This window comes from Chiloscyllium plagiosum, unplaced genomic scaffold (assembly GCF_037043375.1).
Source record: "Chiloscyllium plagiosum isolate Xiang-an unplaced genomic scaffold, Cpla_swu_hap1 HiC_scaffold_46, whole genome shotgun sequence".
Taxonomy (NCBI): Eukaryota; Metazoa; Chordata; class Chondrichthyes; order Orectolobiformes; family Hemiscylliidae; genus Chiloscyllium; species Chiloscyllium plagiosum.
In genome coordinates this window covers 1,862,965-1,890,884 of record NW_028270184.1, presented here as the reverse complement: position 1 = coordinate 1,890,884, position 27,920 = coordinate 1,862,965, and the positions used below count along the sequence as shown (strand labels likewise).

Below are 27,920 nucleotides of genomic sequence, written 5' to 3'. Positions count from 1 at the left end.
GGTAATCACGGAGGGGGGTGAGGGTGCGGGGGGGGTATCACGGAGGGGGGTGGGGGTGCGGGGGGGGTATCACTGAGGGGGGTGAGGGTGCGGGGGGGGTATCACGGAGGGGGGTGAGGGTGCGGGGGGGGTATCACGGAGGGGGGTGAGGGTACGGGGGGGTATCACGGAGGGGGTGAGGGTACGGGGGGGGGTATCACGGAGGGGGGTGATACTCTAGGTAACCGAGGGTTTTGTCTGTCGGGTAAATCAGGATCTGACAATGCCAGTCACCTTGGAGACTATCGCTTCTGAGTTGGAGACATTTGATCTGGTGGCAGAGGATGACGGTTCGATAGAGAAATGTGAGTCTGGAGTTAACAAACAGAAACATTGACACATCAACAAAACGGTCAGTTATTAACCACAATCATTAAACTGGCCACTCGTACTCTGGCCATGGGGTCTGTGGGTGGGACTTCCTCTGTGTTGTTTCTTTGCTCCCTCAGCGCTCAACCCCGACAGTGCGGCACCCCCTCAGCGCTGACCCTCCCACAGTGCCCACTCCCTCAGCACTGTCCCTCCGACAGTGCCCACTCCCTCAGCACTGACCCTCCGACAGTGCCCACTCCCTCAGCACTGACCCTCCGACAGTGCCCACTCCCTCAGCACTGACCCTCCGACAGTGCGGCACCCCCTCAGCGCTGACCCTCCGACAGTGGCCGCTCCCTCAGCACTGACCCTCCGACAGTGCCCACTCCCTCAGCACTGACCCTCCGACAGTGCCCTCTCCCTCAGCACTGACCCTCCGACAGAGCCCACTCCCTCAGCACTGACCCTCCGACAGTGCCCACTCCCTCAGCACTGACCCTCCGACAGTGCCCTCTCCCTCAGCACTGACCCTCCGACAGTGCCCTCTCCCTCAGCACTGACCCTCCGACAGTGCCCACTCCCTCAGCACTGACCCTCCGACAGAGCCCACTCCCTCAGCACTGACCCTCCGACAGAGCCCACCCCCTCAGCGCTGACCCTCCGACAGAGCCCACTCCCTCAGCGCTCAACCCCGACAGTGCCCACTCCCTCAGCACTGACCCTCCGACAGAGCCCACTCCCTCAGCGCTGACCCTCCGACAGTGCCCACTCCCTCAGCACTGACCCTCCGACAGTGCCCACTCCCTCAGCACTGACCCTCCGACAGTGCCCACTCCCTCAGCACTGACCCTCCGACAGTGCCCACTCCCTCAGCACTGACCCTCCGACAGTGCCCACTCCCTCAGCGCTGACCCTCCGACAGTGCCCACTCCCTCAGCACTGACCCTCCGACAGTGCCCACTCCCTCAGCACTGACCCTCCGACAGTGCCCACTCCCTCAGCACTGACCCTCCGACAGTGCCCACTCCCTCAGCACTGACCCTCCGACAGTGCCCACTCCCTCAGCACTGACCCTCCGACAGTGCCCACTCCCTCAGCACTGACCCTCCGACAGTGCCCACTCCCTCAGCACTGACCCTCTGACAGTGCGGCACCCCCTCAGCACTGACCCTCCGACAGTGCCCGCTGCCTCAGCACTGACCCTCCGACAGTGCCCGCTGCCTCAGCACTGACCCTCCGACAGTGCCCGCTGCCTCAGCGCTGCCCCTCCGACGGTGCGACCCTCCCTCAGCGCTGCCCCTCCGACGGTGCGACCCTCCCTCAGCGCTGCCCCTCCGACGGTGCGACCCTCCCTCAGCGCTGCCCCTCCGACGGTGCGACCCTCCCTCAGCGCTGCCCCTCCGACGGTGCGACCCTCCCTCAGCGCTGCCCCTCCGACGGTGCGACCCTCCCTCAGCGCTGCCCCTCCGACGGTGCGACCCTCCCTCAGCGCTGCCCCTCCGACGGTGCGACCCTCCCTCAGCGCTGCCCCTCCGACGGTGCGACCCTCCCTCAGCGCTGCCCCTCCGACGGTGCGACCCTCCCTCAGCGCTGCCCCTCCGACGGTGCGACCCTCCCTCAGCGCTGCCCCTCCGACGGTGCGACCCTCCCTCAGCGCTGCCCCTCCGACGGTGCGACCCTCCCTCAGCGCTGCCCCTCCGACGGTGCGACCCTCCCTCAGCGCTGCCCCTCCGACGGTGCGACCCTCCCTCAGCGCTGCCCCTCCGACGGTGCGACCCTCCCTCAGCGCTGCCCCTCCGACGGTGCGACCCTCCCTCAGCGCTGCCCCTCCGACGGTGCGACCCTCCCTCAGCGCTGCCCCTCCGACGGTGCGACCCTCCCTCGGCGCTGCCCCTCCGACGGTGCGACCCTCCCTCGGCGCTGCCCCTCCGACGGTGCGACCCTCCCTCGGCGCTGCCCCTCCGACGGTGCGACCCTCCCTCGGCGCTGCCCCTCCGACGGTGCTGCCCCTCCGACGGTGCTGCCCCTCCGACGGTGCGACCCTCCCTCGGCGCTGCCCCTCCGACGGTGCGACCCTCCCTCAGCGCTGCCCCTCCGACGGTGCGACCCTCCCTCAGCGCTGCCCCTCCGACGGTGCGACCCTCCCTCAGCGCTGCCCCTCCGACGGTGCGACCCTCCCTCAGCGCTGCCCCTCCGACGGTGCGACCCTCCCTCAGCGCTGCCCCTCCGACGGTGCGACCCTCCCTCAGCGCTGCCCCTCCGACGGTGCGACCCTCCCTCTGCGCTGACCCTCCGACAGTGCGACGCTCCCTCGGCGCCGACCCTCCAACAGTGCGACGCTCCCTCGGCGCCGACCCTCCGCTACAGTGCAGCGCTCCCTCAACGCCGACCCACCCCCCAACCCCCCGACAGTCTCTCGTGTTGTTGAATACTACTTCCCCTTCCAGTCGGGCATCGTGAGAGTACTGTTGCCTTTTATGGTTGTGTCCAGGGTGGGAGTCTGAGCTGCTACGGTGAGAGAGCGATAGGGTAACAGGGATTTAATGAAATTGAATTTACTGCTAGTGTTTTGCTTTTTCCTGTTTTGTGCAGTGTTGGAACACTGTATCACGTACTGCTTGAAGGAAGAAAAGATTGTGAATGAGTGGATTGCTTTCAGCATGACACGGGTTGGATTTGCCCTGAATGCAGGAAATGTGGACATCTTTGAACATGAGGTAACGAGTTTTGGAAATTTCCTTCTTGGAGTCCTGTGAACAACCATGAGCTAATTTACAGGCTGTAGGTGTCACAGACTGGGACAGGATTGATTAGCTTCCCTACAGTGTGAAAACAGGCCCTTCGGCCCAACAAATCCACACCGACCCTCCAAAGAGTAACCCACCCAGACCCATTGCCCTACCCTATATTTGCCCCTGCCTGAACACTATGGGCAATTTGGCACGGCCAATTCACCTAAGATGAACATCTTTGGACTGTGGGAGGAAATTGGAGCACCCGGAGGAAACCCACGCAGACACGGGGAGAATGTGCTAACTCCAGACTGACAGTCGCCCGAGGGTGGGATCGAACCTGGGACCCTGGTGCTGTGAGGCAGCAGTGCTAACCGTTGTGCCACCCATTGAGATGGTGTGGGGAACTGCCATCTTGGACTTGTGCTGTAGGTGGACCCACGATGCCCTTAGGGAGGGAATTCCAGGATCCTGGCCCGGTAACACTGAAAGAACAGTTATATATTTGTAAGTCATGGTGTGTAACTTCACAGAGAACCTGCAGGGGGTGGTGTTTGTTCATTATTGAAAAAGGAGCCTGAGGAAGATGCAAAATACATTGAGTCGATATGAGAGTTTGTAACCATCAGCAACAATTGAACCGGCCTGGACTCTTGTCTGGAGTGATGATGTGGAGGTGCCGGTGGTGGACTGGGGTGGATAAGGTCAGAAGTCAGACGACACCAGGTTATAGTTCAACGGGTTTGTTTGAAATCACAAGCTTTCGGAGTTTGGCCCCTTCACCTGACAAAGAGCAGCGCTCAGACAGCTTGGTGATGATTTCAAACAAACCCATTGAACTATAACCTGGTGTCATCTGACTTCTGATTATTTTCTGGAGGGAAGAGCACTCTGAGGAGTGACTGGATTGATAATTTTAGATAATGTAGTGGGTTTGGTGATCATTAATCTCTAGAATCCCTACAGTGTGGAAACAGCCCATCGAGTCCACACCGACCCTCCAAAGAGCGTCCCATCCAGACCCACCCCTGCAACTCTGCATTTCCCATGGCTAGCCCACATATCTCTGCACACGAGGGTAGCTGTGGTTATATAGAGACTGGAACTAGGGAACCATCGATGTAAGATGGTCACGAGCGTATCAATCCGGAATCTAAAGAGATCTCTTTATCCGGAGAATGATGGGAAGGTACAGTCTGAAAGCATATTGGAAGGCAACCCACTGGGAAAGCTGCAGAGGAATAGGATAAATCATTGAAAAGGAGACATTTGCAGGATGATGGGAGAAAGAGTAGAATGTGTATGGAACAGAACAACCTGGCCTGTGTGAGCTTCAATATTCACACTTGTCTAGCTGTCCTGGGATAGAGTCATAGAGATGTACAGCACGGAAACAGACCCTTCGGCCCAACCTGTCCATGCCGACCAGATATCCCAACCCAATCTAGTCCCACCTGCCAGCACCCGGCCCATATCCCTCCAAACCCTTCCTATTCATATCCCCATCCAAATGCCTCTTAAATGTTGCAATTGTACCAGCCTCCACCACATCCTCTGGCAGCTCATTCCATACACGTACCACCCTCTGTGTGAAAAAGTTGCCACTTAAGTCACTTTTATATCTTTCCCCTCTCACCCTAAACCTATGCCCTCTAGTTTTGGACTCCCCGACCCCAGGGAAAAGACTTTGTCTATTTACCCTATCCATGCCCCTCAATTTTGTAAACCTCTATAAGGTCACCCCTCAGCCTCCGACGCTCCAGGGAAAACAGCCCCAGCCTCTTCAGCCTCTCCCTGTAGCTCAGATCCTCCAACCCTGGCAACATCCTTGTAAATCTTTTCTGAACCCTTTCAAATTTCACAACGTCTTCCGTAGAATAAATTAGGTCCCAGATGCAGTCACTTACACATGATTGCCAGAGTGAGTAGTGGTGAGACAGAGCAGTTTTCTGTGGAAGTGGGATACAACCAACAGAACACTATACTCATGCAACACCCCCACCTCTGCCCCACCCTAAAAGTGTTTCTCCTTCCCAGGTTCTCAGTAAAAAAGCCAACAAGACTCGGCCGGCATCAATCAAACGGAACAACCGAGCACCAATGCATGACCTGAACACCCTTGAAGAGCTGTATCCTTTTAACAGACAAGACTTGAACTTTGGGTTATCAGGAGATGCATCAGTTGTCATCGTGAGGATCTCATTTAACGGCCTCGCACATCCTTGGGTGACCCAGAGCTTGTCACAGCCGTTTCCTTTTGGAATTGACTTGCTCTGTTCTCGAGTACTGACACTGTGATGCTGTGAGATCCCAGAAACTGTGGTGTGATAAATGACTGACGGTGTGAGCTGAGGGACGAACCTTGAGTGGGAAGCATGAGAGAGAGAGCTCCTTGATTAAAAGCAATCTTTTACCTCCTGAAAAGGTGACGACTGGGGTGCTTCTGCTCCTGCGGCTCTCCCACAGTACTGAAGGGGAGACTGATTCTGTCAGTTGTACCTCTTGGTGTGGGCGTATTGCTGGATAATCTTAATGACAGATTGTAGGCGGCTCAGTCGTCATGCAGCGTTTGAGTCCAAGGCAGAGTTGGCTGTGGGTACAGGGGATTAATTCCAGCGGGTGCAGTGAAATACAAAGCCAGACGTGTAATGTGCTGCAGCGGGTGAGGTGGGGCAGAAATGCTGGCCTGTACCTGTGTTATAAAATGCATGTGAAGAATGGTGGTGGTCAGAGCTGAACAGCTCAGGCAAGTGAGTTGCAGTGTGACCAGGACATTTTCTTTGACTCTTGGCCAGTGTCCAAGCAGAGACGGAGGAGGAGAACCTACTCGATTCATATTCCACACCAGCTAAGGTACCTGTCTAACTGGAGAAGACACTTTCCCTTCCAGGGTCAGAATTCACTCACTGCCCATTGTGATGGCCCTTTTTCCTCTGTACTTATTGGAGGAGTGTGGGAGCCACTGGCTAGGCCAGTAATTATTGTCCTGGGGAAGGTGAAGGTAGTGTCTGTACAGGCACAGTTACAGGGTAGTTCAAGGGTTTACCCAGTGACCCCACAGCTGAAGTTCAGATGGATGAGTCCTGATCCCCATCCTTTGGCAAAGCTGCACTGGGAGGAGGTGAAAACGTCAGACTGAGTGGGACACTGATGTTGGGGAAAGGGGTGTGAACATGGGGGAGAGTGAGTAGGACACACTCAATGAGGGACAAACTGAGTGGAGCAAACCATTATTGCGGGGAATTGGCAGACTGAGTGGGACACACTGATGGATGATAATGAGGACATTCTGGATGAGGGTAATGGGGTCAGACAGAGTGGGGCAGGGATAGTTTTTCTCCTTTTCTCTGAGGATTCTGACTCCCTGCAGCAACAATACTTGATCAGGTGGTTGGGTTGTGGGAGGTGGAGGTTGCTGTAATGGATAAGGTTTGTATGAGGATTGGTTTTTGGAGATTGGAGAATGTGGTGCTTCCTGTTGAATGTGTGCTCCCTCGGTAGGCAGGTGCACAGAAGCGGGTGCTGACCACTCCAGAGCAGCCACAGTCAAAGAAGGTGTCCATGAGCCGCAGTCCACGGCTCCTCTTCTCTCCAGCTTCCTTCTCTCCAAGGTAACAGGATCGTTTCATCTGACTATTTACTTAGATTGAAATATCAATTAAATGACCTGTTCCAAAAATATATAATCCACTTCCTATGCAAGCAATCTACCCCTGCACCCCCTCCCTATCTCTGTAACCCCCTCCAGCCCCTACCCCCCTCCCTAACTCTGGCCCCTACACCCCCTCCGTATCTCTGTAACTTCCTCTCGCCCCAGTAACTCTGCTGTTTGTGGTAATTTGGAACCATAATGAGCATGGCTGGTTAGTGCCTGAATGCGTAGTTTTTTTCCTTCTGCTGTCCTCAGCCCGAACCCATCTCTGAAGTACAGTTCCAGAGCTAACCGCGGTGAAGTTGTTGTCTCGTTTGGTACGGCGCAGGGAGCCACGTGGCAAGGCATGGGAGGCAGGAGTGCCACTGTTCAGCTGCTCCTCATGCCTGAGGACTCGATCATCAAACGGTTCAAGTACATGTTCCAGAAGCTGCGTGACATCCGCGATGGTGAGTCTCAATCAAAGGCACCAGCGTTTTGATTTCACTCGAGGTTGCTCAGGAAGAAGCAGCCAAATGTGGCGTGTCCGAGGATAATCCTCACTTCAAGAGTATCACAGACTCCCTGTGTTACAGAAATTCCTTCTCCAATCCCCCTGCTTAAAAGCATACACTTGCAACCAAGCCTGTAAGGTGTGTCTGTGTGTGTGTGTGTGTGTGTGTATGTTGGGAGGGCCCTTCTGGGGTCAGTATCAACATCAGTCCCAGTGGAAGGTTGGTGGGTTGACCCGCGGTGCTGATATCACTGCTCCACTTGGCCAGAGGGCAGACCCAGGCCCCTAACTCCAGCAAGGAGATATTGGCTTTAGAAGGGAGACACTTGAAGATTCATTACAATGATCCCATGGATAAAAGAGTTAACCTGTATTGACAGGTTATTGCAGAATAGGCTTGTACTCCCTTGATTGTCGAAGATTAAGAGGTGATCTGTTTGAGGTTAACTTTCGTAGAGAGAAACAGTTTGCTGGGGAGTGGGTGCTGAAAATGTGTTGCTGGAAAAGCGCAGCAGGTCAGGCGGCATCCAAGGAACAGGAGAATCGACGTTTCGGGCATAAGCCCTTCTTCAGATTACATTACAGTGTGGAAACAGGCCCTTCGGCCCAACAAGTCCACACCGCCCTGCCGAAGCGCAACCCACCCATACCCCTACATTTACCTCTTACCTAACACTATGGGCAATTTAGCACGGCCAATTCACCTGACGTACACATCTTTGGACTGTGGGAGTAAACCGGAGCACCCGGAGGAAACCCACGCAGACACGGGGAGAATGTGCAAACTCCAAACAGTCAGTTGCCTGAGGTGGGAGTTGAACCCGGGTCTCTGGCGCTGTGAGGCAGCAGTGCTAAACACTGTGCCACCGTGCCACCCACGGTGTGATCTGATTTGAGTTTTAAAGGTATTAACAGGAAAAGACAGGGTAGATAAAGATCAACTATTTCCACTGACTGGGGATTCTAGAACTCAGGGCTTCGTCTAAGAACAAGGGCCAGACTGATCAGAAGAGATGTTAGGACACAGTCAGAGAGGTTTGGAGCTCTCTCCCTCAAATGGCAGCAGATGCTCTATCAGTAGTTAGTTTTAAATCTGAGATAGATAATGTTTTTGTTGAGGAAAGGTGTGAAGGGATATATGGAGTTGGGTGACAGATCAGCCATGATCTCAGTGAACGGTGCAACAGGCTCAAGGGACTGAATGGCCTACTCCTGTTCCTCCGGTTTTTTATATTAGATTAGATTCCTTACAGTACGGAAACAGGTCATTTGGCCCAACAAATGCACACCAACCTTTCGAAGAGTAACCCAGACCCATTCCCCTCTGACTAATGCACTTAACACGACGGGTAATTTCCCATGGCCAATCCACCTAATCTGCACATCTTTAGACTGTGGGAGGAAACCCGAGCACCCGGAGGAAACCCATGCAGACATGGTGGGGGTGGGGGGGGGAGAAATGTGCAAACTCTACACAGACAGTTGCCCGAGGGTGGATACAAACCTGGGTCCCTGGCGCTGTGAGGCTGCAGATCCAACCACCGCTCTCTTGTCTCTGGAACCTGCTTTGTGTTGAATTAGTATCCTCAGCTGGCAAGTAAATATTGGCATTGGCGCCTTTTGGCGAGAATGAAGGGAGGAACAGATTTCCTGTTCCGAATGGCTACTTCAAGTATGGATCAGGCCGTCCCCAGATGTGGAGCCTGTGGACATGTTGTGTTCCCTGAAGGCTGAGATATGAGCGCATGTGGTTTGTGGAAGGCACTGTGCCTTCAGGGTCAGGTGGTAAAATTGGTTAGAAGATTGAATGTTCTAATGTGCTGTTTGTTAATACATTTCAGTTCTCAATGACAGGATAGAAGATCTGAGTCAGGTTTTGACAGATCATTACAACATCGAGGATATCCAATCAGTGGCTATGCCTGCTCAGGTGAGGAGCAAGACTCTGCTTCTAAATCCTGTCCTTGCCACGTAGACTGCACTGAAAATAGTATTCTCAAAACCAAAACCTATTCAGAAGAAATAGTAACCTCAAAAATTAATTTGACTATTAGAGGTCTTAGGAGTTTGTTTCAAGTGGCGTTCTCTAGTCCCGATACCCCCTTCCCTATCTCTGTAATCCCCCCGCCTACCCCTACACCTCTCGTATCTCTGTCACCTCCTGGAGCCCCTACAACCCCCCGCCATCTCTGTAATCCCCCGCTTACCCCTACACCTCTCGTATCTCTGTCACCTCCTGGAGCCCCTACAGCCCCCCACATCTCTGTAATCCCCCGCCTACCCCTACACCTCTCGTATCTCTGTCACCTCCTGGAGCCCCTACAGCCCCCCGCCATCTCTGTAATCCCCCGCTTACCCCTACACCTCTCGTATCTCTGTCACCTCCTGGAGCCCCTACAGCCCCCCACATCTCTGTAATCCCCCGCCTACCCCTACACCTCTCGTATCTCTGTCACCTCCTGGAGCCCCTACAGCCCCTCCCTTTCTCTGTAATCCCCCGCCTACCCCTACACCTCTCGTATCTCTGTCACCTCCAGGAGCCCCTACAGCCCCTCCCTTTCTCTGTAATCCCTCGCTTACCCCTACACCTCTCATATCTCTGTCACCTCCTGGAGCCCCTACAGCCCCTCCCTTTCTCTGTAATCCCCCGCTTACCCCTACACCTCTCATATCTCTGTCACCACCTGGAGCCCCTACAGCCCCTCCCTTTCTCTGTAATCCCCCGCCTACCCCTACACCTCTCGTATCTCTGTCACCTCCTGGAGCCCCTACAGCCCCCACATCTCTGTAATCCCCCGCCTACCCCTACACCTCTCGTATCTCTGTCACCACCTGGAGCCCCTACAGCCCCTCCCTTTCTCTGTAATCCCCCGCCTACCCCTTCACCTCTCGTATCTCTGTCACCTCCTGGAGCCCCTACAGCCCCTCCCTTTCTCCGTAATCCCCCGCCTACCCCTACACCTCTCGTATCTCTGTCACCTCCTGGAGCCCCTACAGCCCCTCCCTTTCTCTGTAATCCCCCGCTTACCCCTACACCTCTCGTATCTCTGTCACCTCCTGGAGCCCCTACAGCCCCCCCCCCCCCCCATCTCTGTAATCCCCCGCTTACCCCTACACCTCTCGTATCTCTGTCACCTCCTGGAGCCCCTACAGCCCCCCCCATCTCTGTAATCCCCCGCTTACCCCTCCACCTCTCGTATCTCTGTCACCTCGTGGAGCCCCTACAGCCCCCCCCCATCTCTGTAATCCCCCGCCTACCCCTACACCTCTCGTATCTGTCACCTCCTGGAGCCCCTATAGCCCCCCCCCATCTCTGTAATCCCCCGCTTACCCCTACACCTCTTGTATCTCTGTCACCTCTTGGAGTCCCTAAAGCCCCCCCCCCCCCCCCCAATCTCTGTAATCCCCCGCTTACCCCTACACCTCTCGTATCTCTGTCACCTCCTGGAGCCCCTACAGCCCCCCCCATCTCTGTAATCCCCCGCCTACCCCTACACCTCTCGTATCTCTGTCACCTCCTGGAGCCCCTACAGCCCCTCCCTTTCTCCGTAATCCCCCGCCTACCCCTACACCTCTCGTATCTCTGTCACCTCCTGGAGCCCCTACAGCCCCTCCCTTTCTCTGTAATCCCCCGCTTACCCCTACACCTCTCGTATCTCTGTCACCTCCTGGAGCCCCTACAGCCCCTCCCTTTCTCTGTAATCCCCCGCCTACCCCTCCACCTCTCGTATCTCTGTTTCCTCCTGGAGCCCCTACAGCCCCTCCCTATCTCTGTAATTCCCCCGCTTACCCCTACACCTCTCGTATCTCTGTCACCTCGTGGAGCCCCTACAGCCCCCCCCCCCATCTCTGTAATCCCCCTGCCTACCCCTACACCTCTCGTATCTCTGTCACCTCCTGGAGCCCCTACAACCCCTCCTATCTCTGTAATCCCTCCAGTCCATACACCCCCTCGCTATCTCTGTCACCTGAGGAGTAGAGGGCAAGTCTGTGGTGAATACTAAAAACAAAGATCCCCCTCCCCCTCCCTTGCAGCGTGTCATTGAGCAGGAGATCAGAATGGAGATGAGCTGGGTGTGTTGGAACTTGTTTGCTTACCGGAGTGAAGAGCATGTAGTGACAACAAGGAACAAGAGTGGGCAACCTAACCCTTCGAGCCTGCTCAGCCACATGAAAAGATTATGCCTGAGATGATTTTAATCTTAACTCAAGAATTTAAGTCTGCCTTTAAAATATTTCAAGATTCTGCCTCCACTGGCTGTTAAGAAAGGGATATCCAAGCAGTGTCCTAGAGAATGAATGAATGTTTCCAAATCTCTTTTAAAAGCACGCCCCCATATTGTTAAATGGTGACCCCTAGATCTGTATTCACCCACAAGAGGAAATATCCAGCCAGTCAAGTTCCACCTAGATCCTATGTTTTAATGATGTCATCCTGGACTCTTCTAAACTTGAGAGGATACAGGCCTAGCCTTCACACGTAAGACAGTTCATTCATTCCAGGTATTAGTCTTGTAAATCTCATGTGAACTTCTTCCAACACATTGACATCCTTCAGTCTGTACGATGACCAGTACTGTACAAGATGCTCCAGATGTGATCTCACCAGTGCCCTCTCTAACTGAAGATTAATTTCCTACTTTTGCATTCAATTCCCCTCACAATAGCCCATAACGTTTCATTTCCTGATTACTGGCTGCATATTAATTTGCATATTAATTTTTGATGATTCATACACAAAGGTACCCAGATCTCTGCATCTCAGAGCTCTGCAACCTCTCACCGTTCTAAATAATGTCTTTTTTAAATTTTTTGTGCCAAAATGGACAATTTCACGCTTTCCCACATTGCACTTCATTTGTTCAATCTTTTCCCACTGACGTTACCTGTCTTTTTCACAACTCGCTTTCCTATCTATCTTTGTGTCATCAGCAAATTTACATACCAGATCTTTGCTCCCTTCGTCCAAGTCGTTTATATAAACTGTAAAAAAAAAAGTTAAGGCCCCAGCACTGACCCCAGTGATACAATGCACGTGACATCTTGCCCCATGCATTGTTTCCTGTTAACAAACCAATCTTCTATCCATACCAATGTGTTAGTCCCAAAACCATGATTCTCCACAATGATCTTTGAAGTGGCATCATAGCAAGTGTCTTCTGGAAATCTAAGTACAATACATCCACTGGATCATCTTTATCTACAGAATTAGTTATTTCTTCAAAGAACTCCAATAAATTATTTAAACTTTTCCCTTTGGCAAGTCATTTGTCTGTCTGAATACCTTGAACTTATCAAAGTGTTGTGCTACAAACTTTTTAATAAAGGCTTCCAACATTTTCCCTGTTGTGAATATTAAGCCTGCAGTTTCCTACTTTCTAGCTCCCTCCCTTTTTCAGTTACATTAGCTATTTTCCAATCTATAGAAAACTTCTCTATCTAACCAGTTATGGAAAGCTAAGACCAACCCATCAGCTAGCTCACTGCTACTTCTTTCCATTGGGGTGGCACAGTGGCTCAGTGGTTACGACTGCTGCCTCACGGCGCTAGGGACCTGGGTTCAATTCCAGCTTCGGGTGACACTCTGTGGAGTTTGCACGTTCTCCCCCTGCCTGCTTCAGTTTCCTCTGGGTGCTCCAGTTTCTTCTCATAATCCAAAGATGTGCAGGTAAGGGTGAATTGGCCATGCTAAATTGTCCAGTAGTGTCCAGGGATGTGCAGGCTAGATGGATTAGCCATAGGAAATGCAGGGTTACAGGGGTAGGATGGGGGTGTTGATAGAGGTGGGATGCTCTTTGGAAGATCCGTGTGGACTCGATAGGCTGTTTACACGCTGTAGGGATTCTATGAAGGTCCTGGGAACATGTCAACTTGCAGTTCCAATTTCCTCAGCACTGCCCCCCTTGTAACTGTACTTGAGTTCCTCTCTCCCTTTCAATTCCTGATCTATGGCTCTTTCCTGGATGGTATTTGTTAACAGTGCTCGCATTTACGTTCACTCGTTCTGTCCATTACCGTTATTAATTTTCCTTTTGGTTCATTGCAGGAATCGGTAACGTTCCTGGGGCAGATCGCGTGCGACAGCAATGGCAAACTCAATGCAAAGTCAGTGATTTTACAGGGAGACCTGAAACATTCAGCAGGAATGCAAGTGCCAGTAGATCTGTCAGAGCTGAAGGAGTTCTCTCTCTTTCCTGGCCAGGTGGGTCCACCTGAGTAGCAGTGAAAGATTGTCAGGATGTACTCAGTAAGTGAACATTTAAGGGAGCTGTGGTGTCCTACTCTTCTAAACGACTATGTAAGTTTCCTCAACACCATCCCCATCCTGGGACAGGGACACCACTGGGTGAAAGTCTGAGTAAACCTTATTTTACTCGGTTTTTGTTTAAACAGAAAAGTCCCAGAGTCTCTCCGTATATTCAGTAATCGGTTTGAAAGTCGGATCCACTGAGAGCACCCCCATGGTGTCTATAATTGACAGCCTACCCCACAGTGTAATCCGTGGCAGTCGCTGCATTGTGCTGAGGAGGGACCAATATATTTTCTGCTCCTCTCTTGTTCTAAAACCCATCCTGCAGCCTGGCTGAGATCAGGCTTACCTAGGAGCTTTACTGTATGCCTACTGATTAATCAGAGATTAACTCCAGGGGTCGGTGTGGACTGGTTGGGCCGAAGGGCCTGTTTCCACACTGTAGGGAATCTAACCTACAGTTGGATGAACCCTAAAGGCAGTTAATCAATGTTCCTCACTTTGGCCTTTGTTGGAGTGTGCTTTTATTCATTGACAGAATGTGGCACTGCTGCTTATGTTAACATTTACTGCTCATCCTTAATTGCCCCCCCGAGAGGGTAGTGATGTTGAAGTGCCTGTGTTAAAAACTGCACACAGATATGGTGAAGGCTGTTTTCTGATTTAGATTCTAGATGTCGTTCTGCCTAAGATGAGCTTTCTCTCCAGAGTAACTTTCCGTCTGGTTAATTTTGATGGGTATGACCTTGTACCAGAGTGTCGGTTCTGACTGTGACTGATATTTGTTTTCACCAGGTGGTGGCTCTGGAGGGAACAAACAGCACCAGCCGATGTATCGTGGCTTCCCGGCTCTACGAGGTCAGTCATTGAGCAGTGGGAGGCTGTGAGCGGGAGGATACTGTTACACTCAGTGTCGAACTATTAGCTGCTGGGTTGTTGCTGTTCCACCATCAACTGAACAGTCCAAATCAAATGTGCCTCGGTGTCCCCGGGTGGGATCTGCAGCATTCAGTACTTTTTGGGGTAGATATTGTTGATGATGGAGTTGGGGGAAGGATTGCGATGGATAATTGAAGGTGATGCTGGAGCAGGGTAGGGTGTGGGAGGTGTAGATGCAATTGGTTGCCCCCATCTTCCACCCCAGCCTGAGGTGGAGAGTGGGATCAGAACTATGGAAATGATAGAAAGACGAACAGAGTAGTAATCCCAGGATTGCTACCAGTGCCACATGTTAGTGAGACTAGGAATAGAGAGCGAGTGCAGCTGAACACATGGCTGCAGCGCTGGTGTAGGATATGTGGATCACTGGGATACCTTCTGGGGAAGGTGGCACCTGTACAAGAAGGATGGATTGCACCTGAACTGGAGGGGGTACCAATATCCTGAGCGGGAGGTTTGCTCGAGCTCTTCAGGCGGATTTAAACGAGATTGGGTTGATGTTGCTTTGCACAGTGTTCAGGTTTGTTTTGTACCAGGGGCTAGGTTAATAGTTAGGAGACAGTGGTTGTACTGGTTTTGTGTTTGTTTTCTTTTCATTATACCTGATATTTGTTATTGTAGTTTTCAATTTATGTTTGTAAAGTTTTTAAAAATTGCTAATAAATATATTTTTTAAAAAAACGAAATTGGGTATCTGAGCTATGGATCAGATGATGGAGGAACAGCCAGATACAGTGTGCAAAGAGTCTGTGAGGAGGGTAGGCACTTGAAAGGGAAAAGGTACAGTCAGTGTGCTGGCTTGAAGTATGTCTATTTTAATGCAAGAAGTGTCAGGGATAAGGGTGATGAACTTAGAGCATGGATCAGTACTTGGAACTATGACGTTCTGGCCTTTACAGAGACGTGGATATCACAGGGACAGCAGTGGTTGTTGGATGTTCCAGGCTTTAGGTGGCTGAGGAGCTGGTGTATGGGAGAAGGATTCACATTTTTGGATCATTGGAATCTCTTTTGGGGTAGAAGTGACCTGTACAAGAAGGACAGATTGCCCCTAACTTGGAAGGGGACTAACATACTGGCAGGGAAATTTGCTAGAATTGCTTGGGAGGATTTAAATTAGTAAGGTGGGGGGGTGGGACCCAGGGAGATAGTGAGGAAAGAGATTGATCTGAGACAGGTACAGCTGAGAACAGAAGTGAGTCAAACAGTCAGGGCAGGCAGGGACAAGGTAGGACTAATAAATTAAACTGCATTTATTTCAATGCAAGGGGCCTAACAGGGAAGACAGATGAACTCAGGGCATGGTTAGGAACATGGGACTGGGATATCATAGCAATTACGGAAACATGGCTCAGGGATGGGTAGGACTGGCAGCTTAATGTTTCAGGATACAAGTGCTACAGGAAGGATAGAAAGGGAGGCAAGAGGAGGGGGAGTGGCATTTTTGATAAGGGATAGCATTACAGCTGTGCTGAGGGAGGATATTCCTGGAAATACATCCAGGGAAGTTATTTCGGTGGAACTGAGAAATAAGAAAGGGATGATCACCTTATACGGATTGTATTATAGACCCCCCAGTAGTCAGAGGGAAATTGAGAAACAAACTTGTAAGGAGATCTCAGCTATCTGTAAGAATAATAGGGTGGTTATAGTAGGGGATTTTAACTTTCCAAACATCGACTGAGACTGCCACAGTGTTAAAGGTTTAGATGGAGAGGAATTTCTTAAGTGTGTGCAAGACAATTTTCTGATTCAGTATGTGGATGTACCTACTAGAGAAGGTGCAAAACTTGACCTACTCTTGGGAAATAAGGCAGGGCAGGTGACTGAGGTGTCAGTGGGGGAGCACTTTGGGGCCAGCGACCATAATTCTATTCGTTTTAAAATAGTGATGGAAAAGGCTAGACCAGATCTAAAAGTTGAAGTTCTAAATTGGAGAAAGGCCAATTTTGACGGTATTAGGCAAGAACTTTCGAAAGCTGATTGGAGGCAGATGTTCGCAGGTAAAGGGACGGCTGGAAAATGGGAAGCCTTCAGAAATGAGATAACAAGAATCCAGAGAAAGTATATTCCTGTCAGGGTGAAAGGGAAGGCTCGTAGGTATAGGGAATGCTGGATGACTAAAGAAATTGAGGGTTTGGTTAAGAAAAAGAAGGAAGCATATGTCAGGTACAGACAGGATAGATCGAGTGAATCCTTAGAAGAGTACAAAGAAAGTAGGAGTACACTTAAGAGGGAAATCAGGAGGGCAAAACGGGGACATGAGATAGCTTTGGCAAATAGAATTAAGGAGAATCCAAAGGGGTTTTACAAATATATTAAGGACAAAAGGGTAACTAGGGAGAGAATAGGGCCCCTCAAAGATCAGCAAGGCGGCCTTTGTGTGGAGCCGCGGGAGATGGGGGAGATACTAAATGAATATTTTGCATCAGTATTTACTGTGGAAAAAGATATGGAAGATATAGAATGTAGGGAAACAGATGGTGACATCTTGCAAAATATCCATATTACAGAGGAGGAAGTGCTGGATGTCTTGAAACGGTTAAAGGTGGATAAATCCCCAGGACCTGATCAGGTGTACCCGAGAACTCTGTGGGAAGCTAGAGAAGTGATTCCTGGGCCTCTTGCTGAGATATTTGTATCATCGATAGTCACAGATGTGGTGCCAGAAGACTGGAAGTTGGCAAACGTTTAAGAAGGGCGGTAAAGACATGCCAGGGAACTATAGACCAGTGAGCCTGACCTTGGTGGTGGGCAAGTTGTTGGAGGGAATCCTGAGGGACAGGATGTACATGTATTTGGAAAGGCAAGGACTAATTAGGGATAGTCAACATGGCTTTGTGTGTGGGAAATCATGTCTCACAAACTTGATTGAGTTTTTTGAAAAAGTAACAAAGAGGATTGATGAGGGCTGAGCGGTAGATGTGATCTATATGGACTTCAGTAAGGCGTTCGACAAGGTTCCCCATGGGAGACTGATTAGCAAGGTTAGATCTCATGGAATACAGGGAGAACTAGCCATTTGGATACAGAACTGGCTCAAAGGTAGAAGACAGAGGGTGGTGGTGGAGGGTTGTTTTTCAGACTGGAGGCCCGTGACCAGTGGAGTGCCACAAGGATCGGTGCTGGGTCCTCTACTTTTTGTCATTTACATAAATGATTTGGATGCGAGCATAAGAGGTACAGTTAGTAAGTTTGCAGACGACACCAAAATTGGAGGTGTAGTGGACAGCGAAGAGGGTTACCTCAGATTACAACAGGATCTGGACCAGATGGGCCAATGGGCTGAGAAGTGGCAGATGGAGTTTAATTCGAATAAATGTGAGGTGCTGCATTTTGGGAAAGCAAATCTTAGCAGGACTTATACACTTAATGATAAGGTCCTAGGGAATGTTGCTGAACAAAGAGACCTTGGAGTGCAGGTTCATAGCTCCTTGAAAGTGGAGTCGCAGGTAGATAGGATAGTAAAGAAGGCGCTTTGTATGCTTTCCTTTATTGGTCAGAGTACCGAGTACAGGAGTTGGGAGGTCATGTTGCGGCTGTACAGGACATTGGTTAGGCCACTGTTGGAATATTGCGCGCAATTCTGGTCCCCTTCCGAACGGAAAGATGTTGTGAAACTTGAAAGGGTTCAGAAAAGATTTACAAGGATGTTGCCAGGGTTGGAGGATCTGAGCTACAGGGAGAGGCTGAACAGGCTGGGGCTGTTTTCCCTGAAGCGTCAGAGGCTGAGGGGTGACCTTATAGAGGTTTACAAAATTATGAGGGGCATGGATAGGGTAAATAGGCAAAGTCTTTTCCCTGGGGTCAGCGAGTCCAGAACTGGAGGGCATAGGTTTAGGGTGAGAGGGGAAGGATGTAAAAGAGACCTAAGGGGCAACCTTTTCACACAGAGAGTGGTACGTGTATGGAATGAGCTGTCAAGAGGATGTGGTGGAGGCTGGTACAATTACAACATTTAAGAGGCATTTGGATGGGTATATGAATAGGAAGGGTTTGGAGGGATGTGGGCCGGGTGCTGGCAGGTGGGACTAGATTGGGTTGGGATATCTGGACGGGTTGGACCGAAGGCTCTGTTTCCATGCTGTACATCTCTATGACTGTATAAGGAATGGGATGGAAGAAGTGTGCGAGTGGCATTGTTGATCAGGAGTAGTATCACAGCTGCAGAAAGGGAGGGCATCGAGGAGGCTTTGTCAATGGAGTCAGTATGGGTGGGAATCAGAAACAGGAAAGGAGCAATCACTGTATTGGGAGTTTTCTTCAGACCCCCCCTGCCCAATAGCAACAGAGACGCGGAGGAGCAGATTGGAAGGAAGATTTTGAAATGTGTAGAAGTAACAGGGTTGTTGCCATGGGTGACTTTAACTTCTCTAATATTGCTTGGAACCTATCAGTTCAAATAGTTTAGGTGGTGCAGTTTTTGGTGTGTCCAGGAAGGATTCCTGATTCGATTACTTAGACAGGCCAACTAGAGGGGAGACCACATTGGATTTGGTGTTTGGCAACAAACCAGGCCAGGTGTCAGGTCTCTCGGCAGGACTGCATTTCGGTGATAGTGATCACAACTCACTGATCATTACTATAGTGATGGAGAGGGATAGCAGCAGATGGTATGGGAAAGTATTTAATTGGGGAGGGGGAATTACAATGCTATTAGGCAGGAACTGGGGCACCTAAATTGGGAACAGATGTTCTCAGGAAAATGCACAACAGAAATGTGGAGGTTGTTTAGGGAGCACCTGCTGATAGTGCTGGACAGGTTTGTCCCACTGAGGCAAGGAAGGGATGGTAGGGTGAAGGAACTTTGGGTGACAAGGGATGTGGAACATCGAGTCAACAGGAAGGAGGAAGCTTATGAAGGTTGAGGAGGCAAGGAACAGACAGGGCTCTAGAGGGTTACGAGGTAGCCAGGAAGGAACTGAGGAATGGACTCAGAAGGGGGCATGAAAAAGCTTTACCGGGTAGGATTAAGGAAAACTCTAAGGTATTCTACACTTATGTGAAGAACAAGAGGATGGCCAGAGTGAGGGTAGGGCCAATCAGGGATATTGGAGGGAACTTGTGCCTGGAGTTATGGGAGGGCCTTAATGAGTACTTTGTTTCAGTATTCACCTCTGAGAGGGATCTTGACGTTTCTGAGGATAGTGTGAAACAGACTCATACACTCAAACAGGTTCATTTTTGGGAGGAGGATTTTGAAAAACATAGGAATAGGTAGTCCCCTGGGCCAGACAGGATATACCGAAGGCGAAAGGGAGGACCTCAGATGCTGGAGATCAGAGTCAGGGTTAGAGTGGTGCTGGAAAAGCTCAGCAGGTCAGGCAGCATCTGAGCAGCAGGAAAATCGACGTTTTGGGTCAAAGCCCTTCATCAGGATATACCGAGGGTTTACTACAGGAAGCAAGGCAAGAGATTGCTGTGCCTTTGGTGATGATCTTTGTGTCCTCACTGCCCACTAGAATAGTGCCAGGTGATTGGAGGGTGGCAAATGTTATCCCCTTGTTCAAGAAAGGGAATTGGGATAACACTGGGAATTACAGACCAGTCAGTGTTACATTTGTGGTGGACAAATTATTGGAGAGGATTCTGAGAGGCAGGAATTATGATTACCTAGAAAACCATAGTTTGATCAAAGAGTCAACATGACTTTGTGAAAGGGAGGTTGTGCCTCTCAAACCTTAATGAATCATAGAATAGAATCCCTACAGTGTGGAAACAGTTCTTTGGGCCCAACAAATCCACACTGACCCTCAGTGTAACCCCACCCAGACCCATTCCCCTACCCCGAACTAATGCACCTAACCTACACATCCCTGAACACTAGGGGCAATTTAGCATGGCCAACTTACCTGACCTGCACATCTTTGGACTGTGGGAGGAAACCGGAGCACCCGGAGGAAACCCACGCAGACACTGGGAGAATGTTCAAACTCCACACAGACAGTCACCCGAGGCTGGATTCAAACCCGGGTCCCGGGTGCTGTGAGGCAGTGTTGTGAGCCACTGTGCCACCCAAATTCTTTGAAGATATTACAAAACACATTGAAGGTAGAGCAGTGGATGTGATTTGACTGGAGTTTAGCAAGGCGTTTGATAAGGTTCCCCATGGTAAGCTCATCCCCTCCCCGCCCCCTCACCCCAGTTCCATCCTTCCAGCTCAGCCCCGTTCCCATGACCTGTCCTACCTGCCAATCTCCCTTCCCATCCACCCTCCCCTCTGACCTATCACCTCCATCCACTTATTGTACTCATTGCTACCTTCTCCCCAGCCCCACACCACCACCACCACCAGGCACCCCCCCCCCCCCAACATTTATCGCTCCACCCTGGACGCTGCATGCCTCCATTCCTGATTAAGGACTTTTGCCCAAAACAGCAATTTTCCTGCTCCTGTGATGCTGCCTGACCTGCTGTGCTTTTCCAGCACCACTCTGATCTCTACTCATTCAGAAAGTAGGGCAGCATGGGATACAGGGAAACCTGTCTGTCTGGATACAGAATTAGCTGGCCCATAGAAGACTGAGGATAGTGGTAGATGGAAAGTATTCAGCCTGGAGCTCGGTGGCCAGTGGTGTTCTGCAGGATCGGGTCTGGGCCCTCTGCTCTTTGTGATTTTTCTAAATGACTTGCATGAGGAAGTGGAAGGGTGGGTTAGTAAGTTTGCCGAAGACATGAAGGTTGGTGGAGCTGTGAATAGTGAGAGGGGCTGTTATAGGTTGCAACGGGTCACTGACAAGATGCAGAACTGGGCTGATAAGTGGCAGGTGGAGTTCAACCCGGAAAAGTGTGAAGTCATTCACTTTGGAAGATCAAATTTGAATGGACGTTACAGGGTTAAAGGTAAGATTCTTGAGACCGTGGAGGAACAGAGGGATCTTGGGGTCCATGTCCATAGATCCCTCAAGGTTTCCACACAAATTGGTAGGGTTGTAAACCTCTGTAGAGACCACACTTGGAATATGTTCTGGTCACCTCATTATAGGAAGGATGTGGAAGCTTTAGAGAGGGTGCAATGATTTCCCAGGATGCTGCCTGGACTGGAGGGTGTGTCTTATGAAGAAAGGTTGAGGGAGCTAGGGCTTTTCTCATTGGAGTGAAGGATAAGAGGTGACTTGATAGAGGTGTACAAGATGCTGAGAGGCATAGATGGAGTAGATACCTTTTCCCGTGGTGGAAATGTCTATCGCTAGGGGGTATGATTTTAAAGTAATTAGAGGAAGATTTAGGGGTGACATCAGAGGAGGTTCTTTACTCAGAGTGGGTGGAATGCACTGTCAACAGTGGTAGTTGAGCAGGTACATTAGGAACATTTAAGCGCTTCTTGGATAGGCGCATGGAACTTAGTACAATGAAGAATATGTAGGTTAGTCTGATTTTCGAGTAGGTTAGAAGGGCCTGTACTGTGTTGTACTGTTTTTTGTTCTAAAGCCAGGAGAGAGAAACTAACAGGAGTAAATACTAACAGGAAGTTTTTTTTAAAATTTGAGAATGGGTTGGCTGTGCTCTGAGAAACCATGTAGAATGTTTGAGAGTGCAGTCAGCTCGATCTGCAGCTTACCTGAGGAGGGAGAGTGTAGAATGTTAAAACAGAATGCTCTGAGTCTATGTGCTAGCTGAGACAGCACCTTTTTCCCCACTATTCCCCACACAACAAATGCCCTCAGTTTTTCACTGTGCTACAAACTGGTCCTTTTATGTTGAGTGATTTGTATTTGTGCCTCTTTTTAGGGTGTGCTCCTGCCTTTCTACAAACCAGAGGAGTCGCTTGAAGGTAAGTGAATGATGTACAAAACCAGCACTACCATCGCACTGTTCCATTACCCCACTTTACAACTGTGACTACACCTCAGGCAAAAGTACTTAACTGATTGAGTTAGTTGTTGAAGCACTTTAGAATGTCCTGAGGATGTGAAAGATGCTATGTACATCTGTTATTTCCTTCCTGTGTGTCTTAGATATAGAAGTGAGACTTGCCAAGTATTTGAATGTGAAAAGTAAATGAGTTGAAGCTGCCGTTTGTGCTCCCCTCGAGTGTCCCAGCCCCTTTAACAACCTCCTCCTCCTCCTTTCTCACTTGTGTTTACCCAGCTTCCCCCTGAACTGCATCTGGGAACACATGTCATATCCCCCCTGGACTTTCTGGAAGAGGAGGTTCTCCCAAATTTCCAGTTGGATTTCTTAGTAACTGCCTTTTTGTTGCACCACTTCCCCCCCCCCCCCCCAATATGGGACATCATCATCTCTGTCAGCCCTATTGATTTCCCCCTTCTTCGTTTTAAAGGTAAGATCAGGTCACCCCCCCTCAGTCTCCTCTTCAGCCTGTTTCAATCTTTTCTGATCACTATCACCTCAACATGGCCCAGATGGTTCACTTTAGATGTAAGACAGATGGTGGTTGTTCTCTCAGTAACATTAAGGCGTCACACATTACGTGGTGTGTAGAAACTCCCAACTTCAGGCTTTGAGATGTGACTTTGTCAGTCAATACATGTCTGGGATATGTTCCTGATATACTAATGATTTACTGGGTATCGGATGGTGCTGCTGGTGAGAGTCCTGTCACATACGGTTTAATGAGCTGTGAATGATGCCCCCAGGTTTGGAGCAGCAGATGGTTCTTGTGGCCTGTGGACCCTTCACCACCTCGGACAGCATCACCTATGACCCTATGCTGGATCTGATAGATGTCATCAATAGGGACCAACCCGATGTCTGCATACTGGTGAGTACCCGCTTCAGTTCTACCTATTAATGTCCTATTGCTTTCAGTGTCGCATTCAGTTCCGATCACTCACTCCCTTCCCTGTGATGCTTTGCTCGATAGTCCCTGCTGTGTTAACCCGCAACTCACTTTGTTACACTGGCCTCGGGTGGTCCTTTGCAAGGTTTCTGTCCTTTCCTCCAGTAGACACATGGTATAATCTGGCACACAGGCATGACATGTCACTGCTACTCAACAACTGAAGCTTGAGTCTTTCAATGTCTGTCAGTGAAAAAGAAGTACTCACAGCACTGTCCCCATCAGGCGCTCTTGGGATAGGGATAGCACCAGGTTAATTACAGAGCAGCGTGATTCCTCATGAAGGGCTTTTGCCCGAAACGTTGATTTTCCTGCCCCTCGGATGCTGCCTGACCTGCTGTGCTTTTCCAGCACCACTCTAATCTAGACTCTAATCTCCAGCATCTGCAGTCCTCACTTTTGCCTAATTACAGAACAAAGCTGACTCTATTCTTTTTAAAGTTCCCTCAACTCTTTGGAACTCTAATCAGAGTCCTCTGAATCTTTTAAAATAGAAGTCACAGTCCCTCAACTCTGTCCCCATCAAATAGTCCTAGGACAGGGACATAAGATTAGATTAGGTTTCATACAGTGTGGAAACAGGCCCTTCGGCCCAACCAGTCCACATCGACCCTCCGAAGAGCAACCCACCCAGAACCATTCCCCTACATTTACCCCTGACTAAGGCACCTAACACTACGGGCAATTTAGTATGGCCAATTCACCTGACCTGCACATCTTTGGACTGTGGGAGGAAACCAGAACACCCAGAGGAAACCCACGCAGACACAGGGAGAATGTGCAAACTTCACACAGACAGTTGCCCGAGGCAGGAATTGAACCCGAGTCCCTAGCGCTGGGAGGCAGCAGTGTTAACCACTGTGCCACCCGAAAGGGATCCCCATAAGGGATCAAAATGCAGAGTAAAGTTCCCTCTACTCAATTGTACTGAAAATAAAATTCCCTTGACACTGTCCCCATCAAACACTTTTGGAACAGGAGCAACAAGTGGTTAAATTGCAAAGTAAACGTTTCCTCCACTCACATGAACTCAAAGTAAACTTAAACTCCCCTCAGCTCTGTCTCCATCAAAACACTCCTGGGACGGGGTAACAAGGGATTAATATATAGAGGAAAATTCCTTCTACTACGTTCCTCTCATGCTGACCCCATCAATCATTTCTGGGACAAACATAAATTTTAAAAATCAAGTGGAAACTAAGAACAGTAACTTGCTAAATTAAATTGTCATATTCGAGGCTGATAATATATTTCAGTCCCTGCAACTCCCACCGGTCTCTAAAGGACTTCACTGTCCTGCTGAGCACCGTGTGCTCCCTTTCCAGGGTCACCTGAGTGTGGATGTAACCGCGAAACAGGGGTAGACAGTAAGGAACAACAAAGCCCCACTTTAGCCTGTTGTCAGGACCTGTTAATGGCCATCTTGGCCAGGCCTCAGGAGCAAAGCCAAGAGAACACCCTTAGACTTGTCCACTGCTCCCTGGGCACCGGGTGCCCAGAGATCAGGGCTGAAGTGCAACCAGCATTTAAGCAGCAGCCCCTTCAAAAAATTATAGAAGGACCACAAAACATCACATTCAACAAAAACATGGCAACCTGTCTCCTCCAGGTCACTGAAGCCTGAATTCTGGACTGTCTACTACAACAGTGCATGCATCCAGAAAATCACTGTCATTGTCAATATTACTCTTTTGTTTCCTTACAGCTGGGGCCGTTTGTGGATGTCAGACACCAGCAGATAGAGGTATGGTTCTCTGTACCACCTTCACCCATTAATCTTCTGTTGCTGGAGGCAATTAACAAAAGAATGACAAGGGGATTATTTGGGATTTTTAACAGTGTTGTTAGGGCCCTGCTGAACAAGCCCGATCCGAGGCTGAAATCTGGCTGGCGAGATCGTTTTTATTTAACAAAGTGGTCTGTCACTGAAATATGAGTGTGCAGTGCTCCGGTCTGTCACTGAAATATGAGTGTGCAGTGCTCCGGTCTGTCACTGAAATATGAGTGTGCAGTGCTCCGGTCTGTCACTGAAATATGAGTGTGCAGTGCTCCGGTCTGTCACTGAAATATGAGTGTGCAGTGCTCCTGTCTGTCACTGAAATGTGAGTGTGCAGTGCTCCGGTCTGTCATTGAAATGTGAGTGTGCAGTGCTCCGGTCTGTCACTGAAATGTGAGTGTGCAGTGCTCCGGTCTGTCACTGAAATGTGAGTGTGCAGTGCTCCGGTCTGTCACTGAAATGTGAGTGTGCAGTGCTCCTGTCTGTCACTGAAATATGAGTGTGCAGTGCTCCGGTCTGTCACTGAAATATGAGTGTGCAGTGCTCCGGTCTGTCACTGAAATATGAGTGTGCAGTGCTCCGGTCTGTCACTGAAATGTGAGTGTGCAGTGCTCCGGTCTGTCACTGAAATATGAGTGTGCAGTGCTCCGGTCTGTCACTGAAATATGAGTGTGCAGTGCTCCTGTCTGTCACTGAAATGTGAGTGTGCAGTGCTCCGGTCTGTCATTGAAATGTGAGTGTGCAGTGCTCCGGTCTGTCACTGAAATGTGAGTGTGCAGTGCTCCGGTCTGTCACTGAAATGTGAGTGTGCAGTGCTCCGGTCTGTCACTGAAATGTGAGTGTGCAGTGCTCCGGTCTGTCACTGAAATGTGAGTGTGCAGTGCTCCGGTCTGTCACTGAAATGTGAGTGTGCAGTGCTCCGGTCTGTCACTGAAATATGAGTGTGCAGTGCTCCGGTCTGTCACTGAAATGTGAGTGTGCAGTGCTCCTGTCTGTCACTGAAATATGAGTGTGCAGTGCTCCTGTCTGTCACTGAAATATGAGTGTGCAGTGCTCCTGTCTGTCACTGAAATGTGAGTGTGCAGTGCTCCGGTCTGTCACTGAAATGTGAGTGTGCAGTGCTCCGGTCTGTCACTGAAATATGAGTGTGCAGTGCTCCGGTCTGTCACTGAAATGTGAGTGTGCAGTGCTCCGGTCTGTCACTGAAATATGAGTGTGCAGTGCTCCGGTCTGTCACTGAAATGTGAGTGTGCAGTGCTCCGGTCTGTCACTGAAATGTGAGTGTGCAGTGCTCCGGTCTGTCACTGAAATATGAGTGTGCAGTGCTCCGGTCTGTCACTGAAATATGAGTGTGCAGTGCTCCGGTCTGTCACTGAAATGTGAGTGTGCAGTGCTCCGGTCTGTCACTGAAATATGAGTGTGCAGTGCTCCGGTCTGGTCTTAATGGTAAAGCTGAAGCTAACTGTGCAGAAAGAAAGAGGATAAAATAGAATAAACTAAACGAATCCTTTTCCCCCACAACACTTCTATGAAAATGACTTTTTTTCTCATTGCATTGAACCGTCTTTACCCAAATTCTCCAATTCCATTCTCTTTCTGTGTGCTCACTGAGGTGTCTCTCTGCTCTCTCCCCTCTCTCTATAATCTCTCTGTCTCTCTCTTCTCTATCTCTCCATTTCTTTCTATTTGATCTCGTTCTCTCGCTGTCTTTCTCCTTCCCTTCCCACTTGACCTGAACACAGTTCAGATTGGTGCATCCTGCAGATGTCTGCCGGAGTGTTGTGTTGACAGTGATGCTGACCAGAGAGCCACAGCTGACCCATCCAAGTATTGTACTCTGTATGCAGGAGATGTGATGGGTCAAAGGACCTTTCTCTATGCTGTAGATCTCGATGACTCTGCTGGGAGTCTGGTTTTCCTTGTCCTGGAAGTAAAATGAGCTAAGAGTTTAGGATGGGACTCTGATGTGGTGTTTGACTGAGTGCTGTAGCATGTTTTCATTGTTTTAATGTTTTTAATCCTAGAGTTGTCAGCTGACAGTGACCTACCAAGAGGTTTTTAAACAGTGCATGAAAGGAATCGTGGAAGGAACGAGGGGGTATGTTTCAGCACTACCTCTGTATGATCACTACACTTCTGTTTATTCATTCATGAGTTGTGGGTGTCACTGGCTACCCTTGGGAAAATGATGATGATGATGATGGTGGTGGTGGTGTGGTGCACACCATGGGGTTTAGGGACACCTTTGATGCTGTTAGGGCAGGAGTTCCATTTTTTCTTTCACGTGGAGACCTTTAACAAACAGCAATATATTTCCAAGTCAGGATGGTGACTGGCTTGGAGGGGCGTTGCTAGGGGTGGTGTTCCCATCTACCTTGTCCTCCTCGATGATAGACAACCTGAGTTTGGAATGTGCTGTCAAAAGAGTTTTGAATTGCTAAAGTCTGCCTGCTTGCCCGTCCCGTCTGTCTGTCCCTTTTCACTTGGGGAGGCTGCTGCTCCTCAGCTGCTGCATCTTTCCGGTAGTCCGTCAAATCCTCCTCCTCTTCCTGCTGGCGGCCAGACATTAATAATCAACCTGCCTAGCCCCCTTCCATGTGACCACAAAGTCTTGAGATGGAGAGCTTCTGGTCTAGAGGTAGGGAGGTTCCACTTTACCATTAGGCCACCTCTCTGCAAAGGCTACCCTGGTTGGGACACAAACAGGATAAACAGTCTGGGAGGGGACTTGTCTTTTTCCTGAGCTGTCACATATGTAAGAGCCAACTCTGGCCCTGCAGACCCAAATGTCGCCTCCTGCTGTTTGGGTTCTTCCTGACCTGCTGTGCTTTTCAACTCTGACCCTGTAGTGTCGTCCCACTGCAAGTCCAGAGCTATGCCCTACCAGTTGGATTCCGTCAGAAGGCAGCAATGTGACGCATAG

At 50.1% G+C, this 27,920-nt stretch overlaps 1 protein-coding gene across 4 annotated transcripts in view; it reads left to right on the top strand.

Annotated features, from left to right (window-relative positions):
* pola2 (polymerase (DNA directed), alpha 2) overlaps positions 1–27,920 on the top strand; it is a 60,045-nt gene that overhangs the window by 25,757 nt on the left and 6,368 nt on the right. For all 4 annotated transcript variants that reach the window (XM_087983823.1, XM_087983822.1, XM_087983824.1 and 1 more), the window contains 13 exons: positions 254–344; positions 2,944–3,068; positions 5,121–5,212; positions 5,879–5,936; positions 6,585–6,694; positions 6,991–7,184; positions 9,070–9,158; positions 13,275–13,430; positions 14,274–14,336; positions 22,149–22,191; positions 23,018–23,142; positions 24,926–24,964; positions 27,022–27,095. In XM_087983823.1, coding sequence (XP_087839949.1) covers positions 254–344; positions 2,944–3,068; positions 5,121–5,212; positions 5,879–5,936; positions 6,585–6,694; positions 6,991–7,184; positions 9,070–9,158; positions 13,275–13,430; positions 14,274–14,336; positions 22,149–22,191; positions 23,018–23,142; positions 24,926–24,964; positions 27,022–27,095 — 1,259 coding nt within the window. The remainder of the gene's footprint in view (positions 1–253; positions 345–2,943; positions 3,069–5,120; positions 5,213–5,878; positions 5,937–6,584; positions 6,695–6,990; positions 7,185–9,069; positions 9,159–13,274; positions 13,431–14,273; positions 14,337–22,148; positions 22,192–23,017; positions 23,143–24,925; positions 24,965–27,021; positions 27,096–27,920) is intronic.